Source organism: Scyliorhinus canicula, chromosome 2 (genome assembly GCF_902713615.1).
Source record: "Scyliorhinus canicula chromosome 2, sScyCan1.1, whole genome shotgun sequence".
Taxonomy (NCBI): Eukaryota; Metazoa; Chordata; class Chondrichthyes; order Carcharhiniformes; family Scyliorhinidae; genus Scyliorhinus; species Scyliorhinus canicula.
The window spans coordinates 182,441,141-182,459,680 of NC_052147.1; the positions used below are offsets into that span (position 1 = coordinate 182,441,141).

General features: G+C 46.5%; 1 protein-coding gene across 2 annotated transcripts in view; it reads left to right on the plus strand.

The window, feature by feature from the left end:
• The first annotated feature begins 7,737 nt into the window (after positions 1-7,737).
• hibch (3-hydroxyisobutyryl-CoA hydrolase) overlaps positions 7,738-18,540 on the plus strand; it is a 234,870-nt gene continuing 224,067 nt past the window's right edge. Inside the window, exons 1-2 of one of the 2 annotated variants that reach the window (XM_038789153.1) lie at positions 7,738-7,785; positions 17,481-17,523. In XM_038789153.1, the coding sequence (XP_038645081.1) occupies positions 7,766-7,785; positions 17,481-17,523 (63 nt within the window). In that variant the 5' untranslated portion in view covers positions 7,738-7,765. Of the gene's footprint in view, positions 7,874-17,480; positions 17,524-18,540 lie in introns of both variants that reach the window. The other variant, XM_038789152.1, reaches the window with a different exon arrangement.

Sequence of the window (18,540 nt, forward strand, 5' to 3'; positions counted from 1 at the left end):
GAAACCCCGTTAGTGACGCCGAAGGGAACCTGGAGGAAATGGAAGAGGCGGCCATTGGCCTCGAACGCCGTGTAGTGGCGGTCCTCTGGGCGGATTGGGAGCTGGTGGTATGCAGACTTCAGATCCACCGTGGAAAATACCCGATATTGGGCGATCTGGTTTACCATGTCTGCAATTCTGGGGAGGGGATACGCGTCTAGGAGCGTAAAGCGATTGATGGTCTGGCAATAATCGATGACTACGCGGAATTTTCCCCGGTCTTGAAGACCACCGCCTGAGCTCTCCAGGGACTGTTACTGGCCTCTATGATCCCCTCACTGAGCAGCCTTCGGACCTCCGATCTGATAAATACCCTATCCTGCATGCTGTACCGCCTGCTGCGAGTGGCTACCGGTTTGCAATCCGGGGTGAGGTTGGTGAAGCGAGGAGGGGGGGGGGGGGGGGGGGGGTGATGCGCAGCGTGGCGAGGCTGCCGATAGTGAGTGGGGGCAGGGGCCCACCGAAGCTGAGGGTGAGACTCTTGAGGTTACATTGGAAATCCAAGCCTAAGAGGAGTGGTGCGCAGAGGTCGAGCAAGACATACAGTTTAAATTTGGATTAGCTAGCGCCTCGAATCGTTAGCGTTGCTGTAGTGCGGCCTTGTATTTGGATGGAATGGGAGCCCGAAGCGAGGGCGATTGTTTGGTTGACGGGATAAATAGGGAGGGAACAGCGTCTTATCAGCTCTGGGTGTGTGAAGCTCTCTGTGCTCCCGGAGTCGAAGAGGCACGACGTGTTGTACCCGTTGATCTGGACCTCCGTCATCGAATTTCTCAGATGCTTGGGGCGAGATTGGTTCAGGGTGACAGCGTTGAGTTGCGGGCCACGTGGTGGGTGCCCGGGGGAGTCGAATTCTTCCGATCGGGCGTCCTGTCGAGTAGATGCCGCTGCGTTCTGGCGAGCTTGATGCAGGAACACTGTGCTGAGTTGCGGGCCATGTGGTGACTGCCCGGGGAGGTCATACTCCTCCGATGAGCTGTTTGAGTCTGGGGATGCAGCTAGGACCCGTGGATCGCACGTGGAGGGTGGTGATGAAGATGGCGTCCAAGATGGCGGCCCCCATGAATCGCACGTGGCCGGCCGCATGGTGGAGGTTTGCCAAGATGGCGGCCCCCATGGATCGCACGTGGTGGGAGGGGACGGAGCCTGAGCGTAGGCCGCAGCGTTTCGGGCCCCGCGGGCCTGATGGTGCTGGAAGCGATGTTTTTGGACTGTTGGGGAGTTGAGGGCTGGGGCCCTTCTGCCGAGGCACACTTTAGCATAGTGGCCTTTCTTCCCGCAGCTGCTGCAGGTCACGGATCGGGCTGGGCAGTGCTGCCGCGGGTGCTCGCTTTGTCCACAGAAGTGGCAGGCTGGAGCAGTTGAATAACTGGTTTGGCGAGCTGAGTAGCTGGCTGGGGGAGCTGAGTAATTAGCTGGAGCAGCTGGATAGCTTGAGTAGTTGACTGGGACAGTAGGGCGACCGGCTGTGGCAGCGCGATAGCTGGGGGGCCTTGCGGCACAGGCTTGGGGGGGTCCTCAGGTCGGGGGCCCATGCAGGGTTAGCGGGGTCCGCGGGAAACGAGTTGAGGCTGCGGAAGGAAACTTCCATTGTGAGAGCAGCCTCGACGGTAGTCTCTAAGCCCTGGGCCCCATTTTCTAATAGTCTCTGGCGTACATAGCTAGATCGAAGGCCCGCTACAAAAACATCCCGCACAGCAAGCTCCCTATGTTCGGCCGCGGTTATGGCCTGGTAATTGCAGTCATTTGAGAGATTGTTCAACTCGCGTGCAAATTCAGCTAAAGTTTCAGTAGACCGTTGTCGGCGAGTCCTGAACACATGGCGGGCAAAGACCTTGTTCATGGGCCTAATATACATTTTGACCAAAATCGCCAGTGCTGCGGTGTAGGAACCGGCTGGATTTAGTTGTGTAGAAATTCTGTGGCTTACCCTCGCGAGCAGTAGGCTGAGCTTTTATTCCTCCGTAGTTTCAGCAGTTCTGATTTCGGCCAGGTAGGCCTTAAAACATTTCAGCCAGTGGCAGAAGGTTTCTTTCGCCTCTGCATCCTGCGGATCGAGTTCTAGACGTCCTGGTCTTAGAGCGGATTCCATGCTTTACTTCGGCAGCTTCTTAAGTGTATTAAATTGATGGAACCATCAATTCAGCAAACACGTGTAGTTGGATCTGAACAGAGGCTTTAATACACTTACAACAAAGCCAGCCTATTCGTCGTTGAACTTCAGGTGAAATGGCAGGCTGGCTCTAAGGCACTGATCTTTATACATTGGTCCCAGGGGGAGGGGTCCTGGGCGGAGCCAAGGGAGGAGCCCAGTACAAACTCTCGTGTACACACAGAGCAACTCCCCTGGTGGTCAGATAGTGCAACTGCACTTAAAATGGTGGATAGTGAACATATATACACGGAGTTATATTGGCAACTATATACAGCATTGATCTTACAACGGGTAGATAACAAACATATATACATGGAGTGATATTGGCAACTATATATAGTGTGAATCACATTCACCACAAACTCCACCTCCACATGCGCAAGGCTCAGCCTGCGCAACTAAAAGTGATACATAGAGCCCACGTAACTAGAACTCCAGGAGTAGGTTCTTCCTGGAAGTGGAGGATAGATGTGACCGGTACCAAGGAGGCCCGGCCTACCATGCCCACATGTTCTGGTCTTGCCCCAGACTTGTGCGGTACTGGACAGCCTTCTTCGAGGCCATGTCCAAATTGGTGGGGGTGAGGGTGGAGCCATGCCCGATAGTGGCGGTCTTCGGGGTATCAGACCAGCCAGATCTATTCCTGGGGAGGAGGGCGGACGCCCTTGCCTTTGCCTCTCTGATCACCCGCCGTAGAATCCTGTTTGGCTGGCGGTCAGCAGCACCACCCAAAGCTGCAGACTGGCTGTCCGACCTCTCAGAATCACTCCAAATGGAGAAAATCAAATTCGCCATCTGAGGGTCAGACGACGGCGTCCATAGACCATGGGAGCCATTCACCCAATTGTTCCGGGACCTGTTTGTGGCCAACGAACAAACAGAAGAGTAGCCAGGTTGCCAAGAATCAGGGGAATCAATGGCAGCGAAACCTGTCCGGGAGAAGCAAGTGACAACACCAACACCAGACCTATTCACGTAATGCCCTCTGTAATTGTTTCTCCGGCACCCAAATGTATATGTACCTCCCCAGTGTCCCCCCCCCCACCACAAAAATGCCTACTTATGTGTTAAAAATAATATTGCCAATTGTACAGAGTTGCTGTTGGTGAGCTCATGCATAATACCCGACCAGTTATTTTTTTTGTTTGTTTGTGTGTGCTCTTCTCTTCTAAATATATATATCTATCTATATATATTTTATTCTGTGTACATAACGGTAAATATACTTTGTTCAAAAACCCAATAAAAAACATTTATACAGTCTGTACATCTTTTTCCCCTTTTTCTCCCCCCTTCGACGAACAGCCCCTCAAATACGGTCACAAACATCCCCCACCTTTTCTCAAACACCCCTGCAGAGCCCCTTAACTCAGGAAGTTGTACAGGTTATCCAACCAAGCTGCTACCCCGGGTGGTGATGTTGACTACCACTCTAGTAAAATTCGCCGCCGTGTAATCAGAGAAGCAAAGGCCTGTACATCGACCTTCCTCCTCTCCATGAGCTCCAGCTTCTCTGAAACCCAGAATATTGCCACCAAAGAGTCCGGGTATACCCCCCCCCCCCCCCCCCCCCCCCGTCCTGGCTAAGACCACAAACACTCCTGCCCAGAATCTTTCCAATTTTTCACAACCCCAAAACATGTGCGTGTGATTCACTGGTCCCCACCCACGCCTCTCACACGCATCTGCTAATCCCTGGAAGAACTCACTCATTCTCACCCGAGTCATATGTACTCTGTGCACCACCTTGAAGTGTATCAGGCTCATCCTTGCACAGGGGGTGGTCCCATTTACTCGAAGCAATGTCTTCTCACTCCATACTCTCCAGGAGCTGGTTTAGCACAGTGGGCTAAACAGCTGGCTTGTAATGCAGAACAATGCCAGCAGCGCGGGTTCAATTCCCGTACCAGCCTCCCCGAACAGACGCTGGAATGTGGCGACTAAGGGCTTTTCACAGTAACTTAATTGAAGCCTACTTGTGACAGTAAGTGATTATTATATTATTATTAATTGATCTCAACTCCCCTTCCCATTTCTCCTTTATCTCCACCACCCGTTCGCCTCCCTGCTCCCCCAGCCACTTGTATATATGCCCAATTCTTCCCTCCCCTTCTACATCCGGATGTAGCAGTCGGTCCAGCAGGGTGTATCCCGGCAACCTAGGGAACCACCTTCAGACTATTCGCGCAAAGTACCTAACGTGCACATACCTGAACTCACTCTCCCTCGGCAACTCCATCCTCTTCTTTTAGCTCCTCCAGTCTGGCGAACCCTTCATCATATACAGATCCCTCACCTTGACCAGCTCCACTTCCTTCCACTCCTGTATACACTATCCATCCCCCCCCGGTTCAAACCCATGATTCTCACACTGCGGCATTAACACCGACATCCCTAAAATGCCTCCTCAACTGATTCCAAATCTTTTTTTTATCAAACAATTTTATTGAGGTATTTTTCGGAATTATAAACAGTTACAGATAACAACAAAAAAAGGCAAAAATGTGCAAACATCAACATAAAATCAATACTTCAATCAAACCATACTCCACAAGCCCGCTCCTCTCCCATCGACACTACCCGCCTATTTATCCCTCCTACTCTACTCTAATCTCCCTCGCTGACGTTCACTCTCCCACGAAGAAGTCGATGAATGGTTGCCACCTTCGGGCGAACCCCAGTACAGATCCCCTCAAGGCGAACTTAATTTTTTCCATACCCAGAAAACTTGACATGTCCGAAAGCCATAGCTCGGTCTTTGGGGGTTTTGAGTCCCTCCATGCCAGCAGTATTCGCCAAGGGGCTATTAGGGAAGCAAAGGCCAAAACAGTGACCTCTTTCTCACCCTGGACTCCCGGGTCCTCCGAAACCCCAAAAATTGCCACCCCTTGACTCATCGCCACCCCTGTTTTTAGCATGATCCCCGCAAATCCCTCCCAGTACCTCCTAAGCTTAGGACATGCCCAAAACATGTGAACGTGGTTTGCTGGTCCTCTCACGCATCTAGCGCACTTATCCTCTACCCCAAAGAATTTGCTCATCTGCGCTACCGTCATGTGGGCCCGGTGAACGATCATAAATTGAATCAGGCCGAGCCTGGCACATGTTGCAGTTGAGTTTACCCTACTCAGGGCTTCTGCCCACAGCCCGTCCTCCATCTCCCCGCCAAGCTCCTCCTCCCATTTGAGTTTCAGTTCCTCCGTCTGGAACTCTTCCCCCTTCATGAGCACCTTATAAATATCTGAGACTCTATCCTCTCCTCCTTCTCCTCTAGAGGCTATTCTGTCCTGGATCCCTATTGGCAGGAAGCGTGGGAAGGATGGGACCTGTCTGCGGACAAAGTCCCGCATCTGTAAGTACCTAAAGTCATTTCCCCTTACCAGCCCAAATTTCTCCTCCAAGCCCCTCAAACTCGCAAAGCTCCCCTCCAGGAACATATCGCCCACCCTCCTCATCCCCGCCCGCCGCCATGTTCGAAACCCTCCATCCATGTTCCCGGGGGCAAATCGATGGTTATCACATATTGGAGCCCAGACAGATGCACCCACCTCTCCTACATGCCTCCTCCACTGGCCCCATATCCGCAGGGCCGCCCCCACTACCGGGCTGGTGGAGAACCTGGCCGGCGACAGCGGTAGGGGAGCCGTGACCAGGGCTACCAAACTGGTGTCCCTGAACGAAGCCACTCCACCCGCTCCCAGATAGACCCCGTACCCACCATTCACTTCCTTAACTGATTCCAAATCTTAACCGTGGACTGCATCACCGGGACCCCTGAATACCTACTCGGTGCCATTGGCAACGCTGCCTTCACCATAGCCCTCAAACCGGATCCACTCTTCATATTTTCTGGTAATGTGATTGACACTGGTTCTCCTCCGGGCCTGGATGAGGTTTAGATTACATTTTAGGGGTATGCATGTAATTTCCCCTTGGTGCTGGGGTTCTCATGGACTTTCTTTGGTTTTTTTGTAGTGCTGGGCATGCTGTATCCATTTTTGATTTTTACAAGGGTGCTGTTGGGTCAGATATCTGAAAGAGATAGCTATGTTGTACTGCTGATGCCTGTAGTGCTGCCGGAGCCAAGGGGTTTGTGTGTTGGTGTGCTCCCAATCTGGCTGTGAGTAGTGCGGTGTGGGAGGGTGTGTACCGTCCTGACATTTCATATATGTCTTTATCTTGTACTTCCCTAGGTTTCTGGTGGGGTTATGGGAATACTTGGTTTCACCCAAGGTTTCACCGAGCCAGTTGTAATGTTGGTCTCCTGTTCCATTTTCTGCCCATTTATGTTGAGACTCCCCCCCACCCCCCCCTCTCTGCTCATGTATGGTATTATTTTGTAACGTTGTTACGTCTGTTTCTAAAATGTAAAATTCTAACAAATATACTTTAAAATAATGTACCAACAGTACTTTTTTGTCGTAATTGTTTGCAGATTACCACTCAATAAATAGGTAAAAGGTAAAGTTGCTATAGTCCCAGGCTTTCCCCTTTGAGGGAGAGAGCTGACTGTTAGTGATTTAACCTGAGGATCACCACATCTCAGGTGAGGGGCAGGGTTGAGAAGGCAGGGCCTTCGTGAATAACCTCAGCCGGTATGGGTACCACTCAATAACCGTGTTATGACTGGCTTTAATCTATCAAAGCGATTTTGATGATGCTTTATCCGCATTCGGTACACAGGACGTTGACATCTTGCCCATGGCCGCCGCAACTGCAAACTCAGAATCAGCATCATGACTTGCACTTCACAGCCTTATAGAATAGAATCATAGAATTACCACAGTGCAGAAGGAAGCCATTTGGTCCATCAAGTCTGCACCGACCCTCTGAGAGAGCACCCTAGGTATCCCCATCCTATCCCCATAACCCAATATTTCCACCTATCCTTTTGGACACTAAGGGGCAATTTAGCGTGGCCAATCTACCTGACCTGCACATCTTTGGACAGTAAATATAAATGAGAGTTATGATGCACTTGAGCACTGAGATTTTATTTGTAGCTTTATAATGAAAACTTCTATTAGATTAGATATCACCTGCATATATTGTCGTATCTTTTCCTCACTACACCCTATTCCAGGCAAAGCACAAGATGTGTAGGGCATCTTTTTAAAGACATCTGTCAAGCTACGCCCCTGGAAAGAGTGTGAACATTGTAGACGCATTCATCTCCTCCCTCACCAAAAAATACTATCTGAGGCTGTTCCGTGTATGTGCCGAGGCCGATGGGGAAAACCGTTGCCCTATTCGTTGAAGTTTGCACTTACAAAAGTATATTTGGAGACCGAAGTCGCCAGCACGCAATACGCCTGCAAAGTCTCACAACCCTGTGCCTGTCACTGCTGTGAGTGGGGAATATAACCGATTTAATCGTGTCTCGGGGCGTTTAAAAGTAATTTATTAATCTTGTATGGTTTTGACTCAATCTAGCTAGAAGATGATGCGAAACAGCCAATTTTAAAACCATAACTGTTGATTGTGGTTCCTCCGTGCTCTGGGGGGCGCACTATCAGGAGAAAGGTGAGGATGTTAGGGGAAGGGCAGCTCTTGGCCGTGTTGCTGCTGCTGATGTGTGGCTGTGATATAAGGTGGGCGGCTGTTACTGGAGGGGACGAATTTGCAGCTTCAGTCTAACAGTTTGGGGATGAGTCTCTGGGTTTTCACGGCTCAGCCCAGGTGGGTGACCCCTCTCCTGAAAGAACTGTGTGTGTTAGTGCTGCAGACTCAGGGCAGCGTTTCGCTGTAACTTGTCCGTCACATTTCAGGCTGCATGAACATTTAAATTGCACTTAAAAGGCAGTGACGACTTTTCACTATAACATTGGGTAATAATGATATTGTCGATGCCATCTTTTGCTTTGCGGACGTCTTTCTGGCGGTCACCTTTGTTCAAAAGTATGTTTTTAAAAAAAAACTATGTATAATCAAGTCAGCATCTTTTCTGAATTCAAAACCCTTCTCCTCCAGTGGTCCCATAGTCCGAGGTTGCCCCCACCTCCCACAGTTAAACCCCCAGAATCGTCCCTCAGTGCTCCTGTATCCATTCGCTCTCATTCCAATGATCCTAGATTCCAACATCTTGCAGTACACTGCTGCTCCTGGGACCTTGGACTATTCTCCCAAATCTCTTCTCCATGCTTCATAGCCACTAGACCATTAGAACATCTTCGTCTGCAGGTACATATACAGATTTAAAAACATGGAGTTCATAGGTAAACAATAAGACACTCCCACTACTCCCATAATACAATAAATAAATGAAATTGCAACCACCACTAATGGTCTTCACAATATATGGTATGTATGTATGTACACAGCACAAAACATTCTGACTGTAAGAAAAACATTGATAAAAAATGATTTTATGACCATCTGATTGGGGTAAAGATTATTGTGATTAATAACAAAAGCAAGTTACACTTGTGTAGCACCTTTAAAATAGGAAATGGCCCAAAGCATTTAACAGAAGGAGAAATAAAGAGCAGAAAGGATCTGGTGCGAGAGGTAATTGAAAGCTTTGTTGGAAAAGGGGTTTTCAGAATATTTAAGTTGGGAGGGAGAGGTGGAGGATTTTGGAGAAGTAATAACTGGGGTGATAGTTGAAGGCTCGCTGTGTTGGATGATAATGACTCAGTTGTTTTAAATAAGGTGTTTCTGCAAGATGAAGGATGGGAGAAAAAATGAGTTGAAAGGGTCCAGAAACATTGATAAAAATTTCAGTGGCAGTTGGGTGACATGGGGTGGAGGTCAGTAATGTGAAGGTCAAAGCTCTAAAGTCACACAGTATACTAAAAATTCTGCTTCAACCTATGCAAGTAGTTGGACTGGGGCATGAGGTTGGTGTGAGGGAGCAGGAAGCAATTGGCTTTGTTGTCCTATTCAACTATTCAGTTTAAGAAAATTCTGATACCATGAGGTTGGGCATGCACAACTATTAAACTGTTTGCAGTCTTAGAGATGTACAGTTTTCCTTCCAGTGTGAGCAACATGAAGCAGAATAACATGGATCAAACTTACTTGTGTTGATTTAAAAAAAACATCAGATTTTATTTTATATTCAGTGCTCTCTCTTAATGATAAACTACCACCTACATTGGCCGTATTATTTTAAGTGTAGTGTCACTGCAATGTAAGTTGTTTAGCTGATTTGGGGCTTTGAAGTTCTGAAAGTTAATTTATTTAGTTAACTTTTGGGAACTGGAGATGAGTGGGATATTTATGACATTTAGTTTGAATGAGAATGTTATATTGGCACCTTATACAAGAATGAGCTTCATGTTTTGACATAGTAAATATAAGTAGATGCAGAGATCTAAACACATACCCCCAACAAATCAGTAGTTAGGTTTAATAGAGGCAGAGCACTGAATAGCATCAGCAAGGGAAATGGGTAAAAACTGCAAATATAAGTTAAAACAGAGAACAATAATCCAGGCTGACACTCGTACTGAGGGAGGGTTGCATGGTTGGAGATACTTTTTATTTTGGATGAAATGTTAAATTAAGGTGGGTTGTTCTCACTGGAATGGCAGAGGTTGAGGGGCGCCTGATAGAAGTCTACAAAATAATGAGGACATGGACAGAGCGGATAGTCAGAAGCTATTTCCCAGGGTAGAAGAGTCAATTATTAGGGGACATAAGTTTAAGGTGCGAGGGGCAAAGATTAGAGGAGATGTGCAAGGGAGGTTTTTTACACCGCGAGTAGTGGGAACCTGGAACCTGCTGCCGGAAGATGTGGTGGAAGCAGACACAATAGTGACATTTAAGGGGCGTCTTGACAAATACATGAATAGCATGGGAATAGAGGATATGGAAGTGTAGAAGGTTTTAGGTTAGAGGGCAGCATGATTGGCGCAGGCTTGGAGGGCCAAAGAGCCTGTTCCTGTGCTGTACTTTTCTTTGTTCATCTGCCCTCATCGGAACATAAAAGTTCCATGATCTTATGTGAAGAAAAGCAAGTAAGATCTCCTGGTGTCCTGACCCATATTTATTCCTCAAATAACATCATTCAAACAGATTGGTCATGTACCTGATTACTCTTTGTGAGACCTTGCATTGTCCATATTAGCTCCTGCAATTCTCTGCATTCCCACAATTCCTACACTTCAAAAGTGCTTAATTAGCTTTGAGATATCTTGAGGTCATGAAAAGATGCTTTAGAAATGTTCCCGATGGTGGGGTAGTCCAGAACTAGGTGTCATAGTTTGAGGATAGGGTTAAATCTTTTATAGGACTGAGGTGAGGAGAAATTTCTTTCCCCAGAGCGTGGTGAAGCTGTGGAATTCGCTACCACAGAAAGTAGTTGAAGCTAAAACGTGTATTTTCAAGAAGGAATGAGATATGGCTCTTGAGGCCAAAGGGATCAAGGGATATGGGGGGAAGGCGGGATCAGGGTATTGAATTTGATGATAAGCCATGATCATAACAAATGGTGTAGCAGGCTTGAAGGGTTGAATGGCCTCCTCCTTCTATTTTCCATGGTTTCATTTTGTTTTTCATTCTTGGCAGATTGTAGTTCCACGACTGGAGAAAGCATAGGATGGAAATAGTATGGACAATTTAGTTTATGGTCACTAAAGTGGTGTAAATTAGGGCAGCACGGTGGCGCAGTGTGTTAGCCCGGCTGCCACACGGCGCCGAGGCCCCAGGTTTGATCCTAGTTCTGGGTCACTGCCCGGGTGGAGTTTGCACATTCTCCCCGTATTTGCTTGTGTTTCGCCCCCACATCCAAAAATGTGCAGGTTAGGTGGATTGGCCATGCTAATCTGCCCCTTAATTGGAAAAACATGAATTGGGAACTCTAAAATTAAAAAAAAAGTGGTGTAAATGCAGGAAGTATACATAGATCCAGCTAGCTTTATGTTGTATATATTTTAATATTGTATCTGTGCATGCTTCCTATCTGCAACAGTTAACTTACTTTTACCATATTTTTGTCAATTTGTTTTCCAGCTTTATCCTATTACACTTTATGTCCATATGTATAATGCGCTTTGGCGACATAAGCTTGTTTTAATTTGTTTTTGGCATGTGACCAACAATGACAATGCTGCATTTGTTGCCCATCTCTAGTTACATTGAAACGGTGGTGGTGGGATTTCTGGATCAGCTGCAGTTTCTGTATAATTGGTACTTGCAAGTTGGTATTAAGTAAAAAGTTCCAGGACCTGATTAATGTTGAAGAATGAATGGGATTACGTGTCAGAATTAGATGGTGTATGACTTGGAGGGGAACCTGAAGGTGACAATGTTTCCATGACATTGCTTTTCTCAACCTATTGTAATGACATAATCTGGTCACTTGGTGGATTTCTATTGAGTTTGTAAGCAGCTTCAAGGACTTTTTTGTGTAATTTTAGACAACGTTACCACCAGTTTGTATTACAGTCTGCATTGTTTATATTGGGTGTGTTTTTTCCGATGTGATTTATCCACTATATAAGATGGTCAGTATAAGGTTTGGCATGCTTTAAGATGAGCTGTCAAATGCACCACTTTTAATAACTCTTAAGGAATACTGCTAAACTCTCTGGGCCGTTGGAGTGTGTATCAGCAACTTTGATTGATAGCTGACATGAGGTATTGAGAATTTGTGAATGAAGGCAGGCAGTGTTGGCCTTGGTTCTGGGGCAGCTGGCTCAAGTGGATCAAATATCAGGGGAAGAGCATTGAGGGGACAGTGATCATAGTTGGTATCATGACCGATACAGGCTTGGAGGGCCGAAGGGCCTGTTCCTATGCTGTATTGTTTTTTGTTCTTTGTATCATAACGTTTAGGTTGACCAATGGAAAAGGTCAAAAAACACGCCAGAGTGGAGATAGAAAGATTATTGGATGAGATTCTCCCAGTGTTACTGAGAGGTGAGAGTGGAAATTGCAAAGCCACACGTGGTAATCTTCCAGTCTTCGTTAGACACAGGGATCATGCCAGAGGACTGGACAATAGTGAATGTTACACCCTTGTTCCAAAAGGATTGCGAGGATAAAGCTGACTACAAGAAAGGTAGTTTGATCTCAGTGGTACATAGAACATCCAGTGCAGAAGGAGGCCATTCGGCCCATTGAGTCTGCACCGACCCACTTAAGCCCTCACTTCCACCCTATCATAGAACGATACAGCGCAGTACAGGCCCTTCGGCCCTCGATGTTGCACCGACATGGAAAAAAACTAAAGGCCATCTAACCTACACTATGCCCTTATCATCCATATGCTTATCCAATAAACTTTTAAATGCCCTCAATGTTGGCGAGTTCACTACTGTTGCAGGCAGGGCATTCCACGGCCTCACCACTCTTTGCGTAAAAAATCCACCTCTGACCTCTGTCCTATATCTATTACCCCTAAATTTAAGGCTATGTCCCCTCGTGCTAGCCACCTCCATCCGCGGGAGAAGGCTCTCACTGTCCACCCTATCTAACCCTCTGATCATTTTGTATGCCTCTATTAAGTCACCTCTTAACCTTCTCTCTAACGAAAACAACCTCAAGTCCATCAGCCTTTCCTCATAAGATTTTCCCTCCATACCAGGCAACATCCTGGTAAATCTCCTCTGCACCCGTTCCAAAGCTTCCACGTCCTTCCTGTAATGAGGCGACCAGAACTGTACGCAATAGTCCAAATGCGGCCGTACTAGAGTTTTGTACAACTGCAACATGACCTCATGGCTCCGGAACTCAATCCCTCTACCAATAAAGGCCAACACACCATAGGCCTTCTTCACAACCCTATCAACCTGGGTGGCAACTTTCAGGGATCTATGTACATGGACACCGAGATCCCTCTGCTCATCCACACTACCAAGAATTTTACCATTAGCCAAATATTCCGCATTCCTGTTATTCTTTCCAAAGTGAATCACCTCACACTTCTCCACATTAAACTCCATTTGCCACCTCTCAGCCCAGTTCTGCAGCTTATCTATGTCCCTCTGTAACCTGCAACATCCTTCCGCACTGTCTACAACTCCACCGACTTTAGTGTCGTCTGCAAATTTACTCACCCATCCTTCTGCGCCCTCCTCTAGGTCATTTATAAAAATGACAAACAGCAACGGCCCCAGAATAGATCCTTGTGGTACGCCACTCGTAACTGAACTCCATTCTGAACATTTCCCATCAACTACCACTCTCTGTCTTCTTTCAACTAGCCAATTTCTGATCCACATCTCTAAATCACCGTCAATCCCCAGCCTCCGTATTTTCTGCAATAGCCGACTGTGGGGAACCTTATCAAACGCTTTACTGAAATCCATATACACCACATCAACTGCTCTACCCTCGTCTACCTGTTCAGTCACCTTCTCAAAGAACTCGATGAGGTTTGTGAGGCATGACCTACCCTTCACAAAACCATGCTGACTATCCCTAATCATATTATTCCTATCTAGATGATTATAAATCGTATCTTTTATAATCCTCTCCAAGACTTTACCCACCACAGACGTTAGGCTCACCGGCCTATAGTTACCGGGGTTATCTCTACTCCCCTTCTTGAACAAAGGGACCACATTTGCTATTCTCCAGTCTTCTGGCACTATTCCTGTAGCCAATGATGACCTAAAAATCAAAACCAAAGGCTCAGCAATCTCTTCCCTGGCTTCCCAGAGAATCCTAGGATAAATCCCATCAGGCCCCGGGGACTTATCTATTTTCACCTTGTCCAGAATTGCCAACACTTCTTCCCTACGCACCTCAATGCCATCTATTCTAATAGCTTGAGTCTCAGCATTCTCCTCCACAATATTATCTTTTTCCTGAGTGAATACTGACGAAAAGTATTCATTTAGTATCTCGCTTATCTCCTCAGCCTCCACACACAACTCCCCACCACTGTCCTTGACTGGCCCTACTCTTACCCTAGTATCACCGTAACCCAATAACCCTACCTAACCTTTTTGGTCACTAAGGGCAATTTATCACGGCAATCCACCTAACTTGCACGTCTTTGGACTGTGGGAGGAAACCGGAGCACCCGGAGGAAGCACACGCAGACACGGGGAGAACGTGCAGACTCCGCACAGACAGTGACCCAGTGTGGAATCAAACCTGGGACCCTGGCGCTGTGAAGCCACAGTGCGATCCACTTGTGCTACCGTGCTGCCCCTGGTAGAAAACCTCTGGAAAGTTCGGGACAAAATCAGTAGTCAAGTGCAGGGCAATTAAGGAGAGCCTTGGCTCATTAAGGAAAAATCATGTTTAACTAACTTGCTGGGCATTTGAGGTGGTAACAAGAGTGACACTGTTGATTGATTGTATATGAATTTTCAAAAGGCCAACTCCTCCAGAACCAGGTCCAACAATGCCATACAACAGACTTGTGAAAAAAATTATAGCTCATGGAATAAAAGGGAAAGTAGGCACGTGGATTAGAAACGGAAAACAGAGCAGTGATAAGGGGTTGTTTCTCAGATTGAAGGAAGGTTTGTAGTTGAGTACCCAGGGGTCGTTTTGGGACCATGCTCTTCCAGATATATATTAATTACCCAGACTGTGGCATTCAAGGCATGATTTCAAAATTTACAGAGGATACAAAACATTGGAAACATTGCCAACTGTGATGTGTATAGTCTTGAACTTCAAAAGGACACAGACTTGTTGGTGAATTGGGCAGACAAGTGGCAGGTGAAGTTCAATGCAGAAAAGTGTGAGGTGATTCATTTTGCAGAAAGATTTGGAGACACTCTAAAATAAAGGGAGAAACTCCAAAGGAGGTGCAGGAAAAGAGGGACCTTAGTGTATATGTACGTAAGTCATTGATGATGTCAGGGGATGTTGAGAGTGCAGTTAATAAAGTGTATGGTATCTTGGGCTTTATTAATAGGGGCATTGAGTACAAGAGTAAGGAGGTCATGTTGACCTCGTATAAGATATATCGGAAGTACTGCGTCCAGTTCCAGGCACCATGTTTGAGGAAGGATGTGAAGATATTGGAGACGGTGCAGAGGAGATTCACAAGAATTATTATAGGGACAAAGAACTATATTCATGAGGATAGGTTGGCGAGATTGGGACTGTTTTCCTTGGAAAAAGAAGGCTGAGAGGATACATGTCAGAGCTGTGCAAGACCCTGAGGGGTATGGACAGGGTAAATAGTGAGAAACTGTTGCCATTTAAGAGAGCATCAAGAACTAGAGGGCACAGATTCAAAATAATTGGCTAACGAGTAAAGGTGATGTGAGAAAAAGTTTTATCACTTGGAGGGTAGTTGAAGCAAACCAATTCCCTGAGAGGGTAGTGGAGGGAGCTTAATCGAGGCATTCAAAAGGGAATTAGATTGTTATCTGAAAAGAATGCATATGCAAGGTTAATGGTATGAGGCAGGGAAGTGGGACTAGGTAGATTCCCGTACCGGCCTCCCCGAACAGGCGCCGGAATGTGGCGACTAGGGGCTTTTCACAGTAACTTAATTGAAGCCTACTTGTGGCAATAAGTGATTATTATTATGTGTTTTGAGAGAGCCAGTGCAGACTTGATGGGCTGAATGGCCTCCATCTGCAATGTAACGATTCTGTGCCTCAGAATATTTCTTTGCCACAATAGCAAAAGAAAAACATTTCTGAGTAGCTAACTCTCCATTTAGATTTTTATATATCCAAGGAACATCAAGGAAAATGGCATTTGCCATTATCTGTACCTATCTGTACCTATGGGAACGTTTCAGTTGCAAGCTTTACTGTATGGCTTTCCAACCAGATTACGGGAGTATCGCGCACATTGGGTCAACAGTCTGTCCTCCTCCACTCACCTTGATGCAACAGTCAAGAAAGCCCAACAACGTCTTTACTTCCTATGGAAGCTAAAGAAATTTGGCATGTCTGCATACACCTCTCGCTGCCTCAGGAAGGCTGATAGCATTGTCAGAGACACCTCCCACCCAGGCATTGCCTTCTTCCAGACCCTTCCATCAGGCAGAAGGTACAGAAGTCTGAAGACTTGCACATCTAGACATAGGAACAGCTTCTTCCCAAAGCTACAAGACTCCTCAACGACTCCCCCTCGGACTGATCTGTTCCCTGGAAGAACACTATTCACGATGCCCTATGCTGCTCTTGCTCATGCATTTGCTTCGTTTGGCCCCTTGTTCCGCACTGTAACCAATCACTGTCGATATACCATTTGTCAATGTTCCATGTTGATTATTCTTGTGTCTACTATGTACGTACTGTGTATGTTCCCTCGGCCGCAGAAAAATACTTTTCACTGTACTTCGGTACATGTGACAATAAATCAAATCAGTCAATCAGGTGTCAGTTGTGGCTCAGTGGTAGCATTGTCATCTCTGAGTCAGAAGGTTAGAGGTTCGTATCCCACTCTTGAGAACATAAAACATAGGCTGGCACTCTGTTGTACTGAGGGAATGCTGTATCTGTGGGAGTTAGCATCTTTGAGGTGAGATTTTAAACAAAGGCCCCATCTAGCCCTTGAGGTGGATATAAATAAAAACCTGTGGCACTGTTTTGAAGAAATATAGGTCAGTATTTATCATAGCCAAACAGATTATCTGGTTGCCACCACATTGCTGCTTGTGGGGCCTTGCTATGCACAAGTTGGCTGTCGCTTTTCTAAATTACAACATTGACTGCACTTCAGAAGTATTTTGTTGGCTGCGCTTTGCAATGTACAGAGGTTGTGAAAAGTGTTGTATAAATACAAATCTCTTTTTATCATTAGAGAACATCGGCCTGTTTTCTTCAGAGCTGTGTATGAATGAGAGGGGTGGTGCGGTGGTGCAGTGGTTAGCACTGCTGCCTATGGCCTGCTAAAGACCTGGGTTCAATCTCGGCCCTGGGTCGCTGTCCCTGTGGAGTTTGCAGATTCTCCACGTGCCTGCGTAGGTTTCACCCCAACAACCCAAAGATGTGCAAGTTAGGTGGCTTGGCCGTGCTAAATTGCCCCTTAATTGGAAAAAAATAATAATTGGGTACTCTAAATTTAGAAACAAAAAGGGTATGAATGAGAGCCAGAAATCACAATGCGGAAATGTCTCCTGCTTTCTATATTTTACTCAAATAAATGGAGAGAGAATTAATGAATAGAGATGCCCAGTTACGGGAAGAAAGAGACATAGACATTTTTACTTTAGTCCATGAACACTGTGGGGTTCATGGGAAGAATAGGAACAGAGAGAGAAGCATCAGGAGGCCTGTTCCACCATTCAATTAGATCACGGCCGATATCCAACTCAGTCTTGAAAGCTTCAATTGTCAACCAGTAATTATGTATAATCTGAAAATCTGGTTCAGGCTCGGTCGTTAATCGTCATTATTTCTGTTATTTATTTCAGGGTGAGGGCACTTTCTAGGTTACAGATTGTACAGAAACATTTGGTAAGTGTGCATTGATGTTTGTTATTTAATCTTCCTGGTTTTGTAATACTGTTTGAGAAATTAAAATGATTAATTGAAAAAGTAGATTTGAGCAGGGACACCGAGTTCATTTAGAAGATGTTCGAAGCCTACAGTTACTGCCATCCCTTATCCTTGATGAGCATATGTGCACAAAATATATTGATTAAAAATGTACTGGACAAATGACAGTAATCTATTAGTTACAGAGCATATCTGTTTTGGAGGGAGATGACTGCAGGGGACCCCTGCACGGCCTTCCTACTCTTCCTGTCTGGTGGTCACCCATTTCCTATCTTCCTCAGTTATTTTTATCTGCAGTGTGACCAACTTACTAAAGGTGCTATCCACAATTTCCTCAGCATTGTGAATGCTCCGAAGTGAATCCACCTACAGCTCTAGAGCCGTCAGGCAATCTGACAGGAGCTACAGTTGGACACACTTCCTGCACGTGAAGGAGTCAGGGGCACTGGAAGGGATCCTGAATTCCCACATCGTACAGGAGGAGTATGACACGGGCTGGGATCTCCTGCCATGACTAAACCCTTAAGTTAACTTTCCAACAAAGTCAAGAGAGAACAAGGGAAAATAAAAATAAAAACTACTCCCCAGTCACCAGCCAATCATTTGCCTGCCTGCCCTGATATCCTTCTTTACCCTTGCTTCTCCTCCTCCTCACAGTGCTTCGGGCTTAACTGCTCTTTGACACCAGGGGCTGGATTCTCCGCCCCGCCGTGCCACTTCTCTGCCCCGACCTGTCGACGGGATTCTCTGTTACGCCGGCCGATCATTGGGGTTTACCATTGTGGGGCGGCATCACGCCATCTGGAAAACCTGGGTGCCGGCAAAACAGAGAATCCCGGCGGCGGAGAATTCCACCCCAGTTCTTCGGCAATCCACAGTACAGTCGGGGTGACTGAGTTGACTTCTCCCAGAATCCTCTTCTGCCCCCTCTACTGCATCCGGAGGAGAGGGAGTACTCCTTCTCGCACATGTACA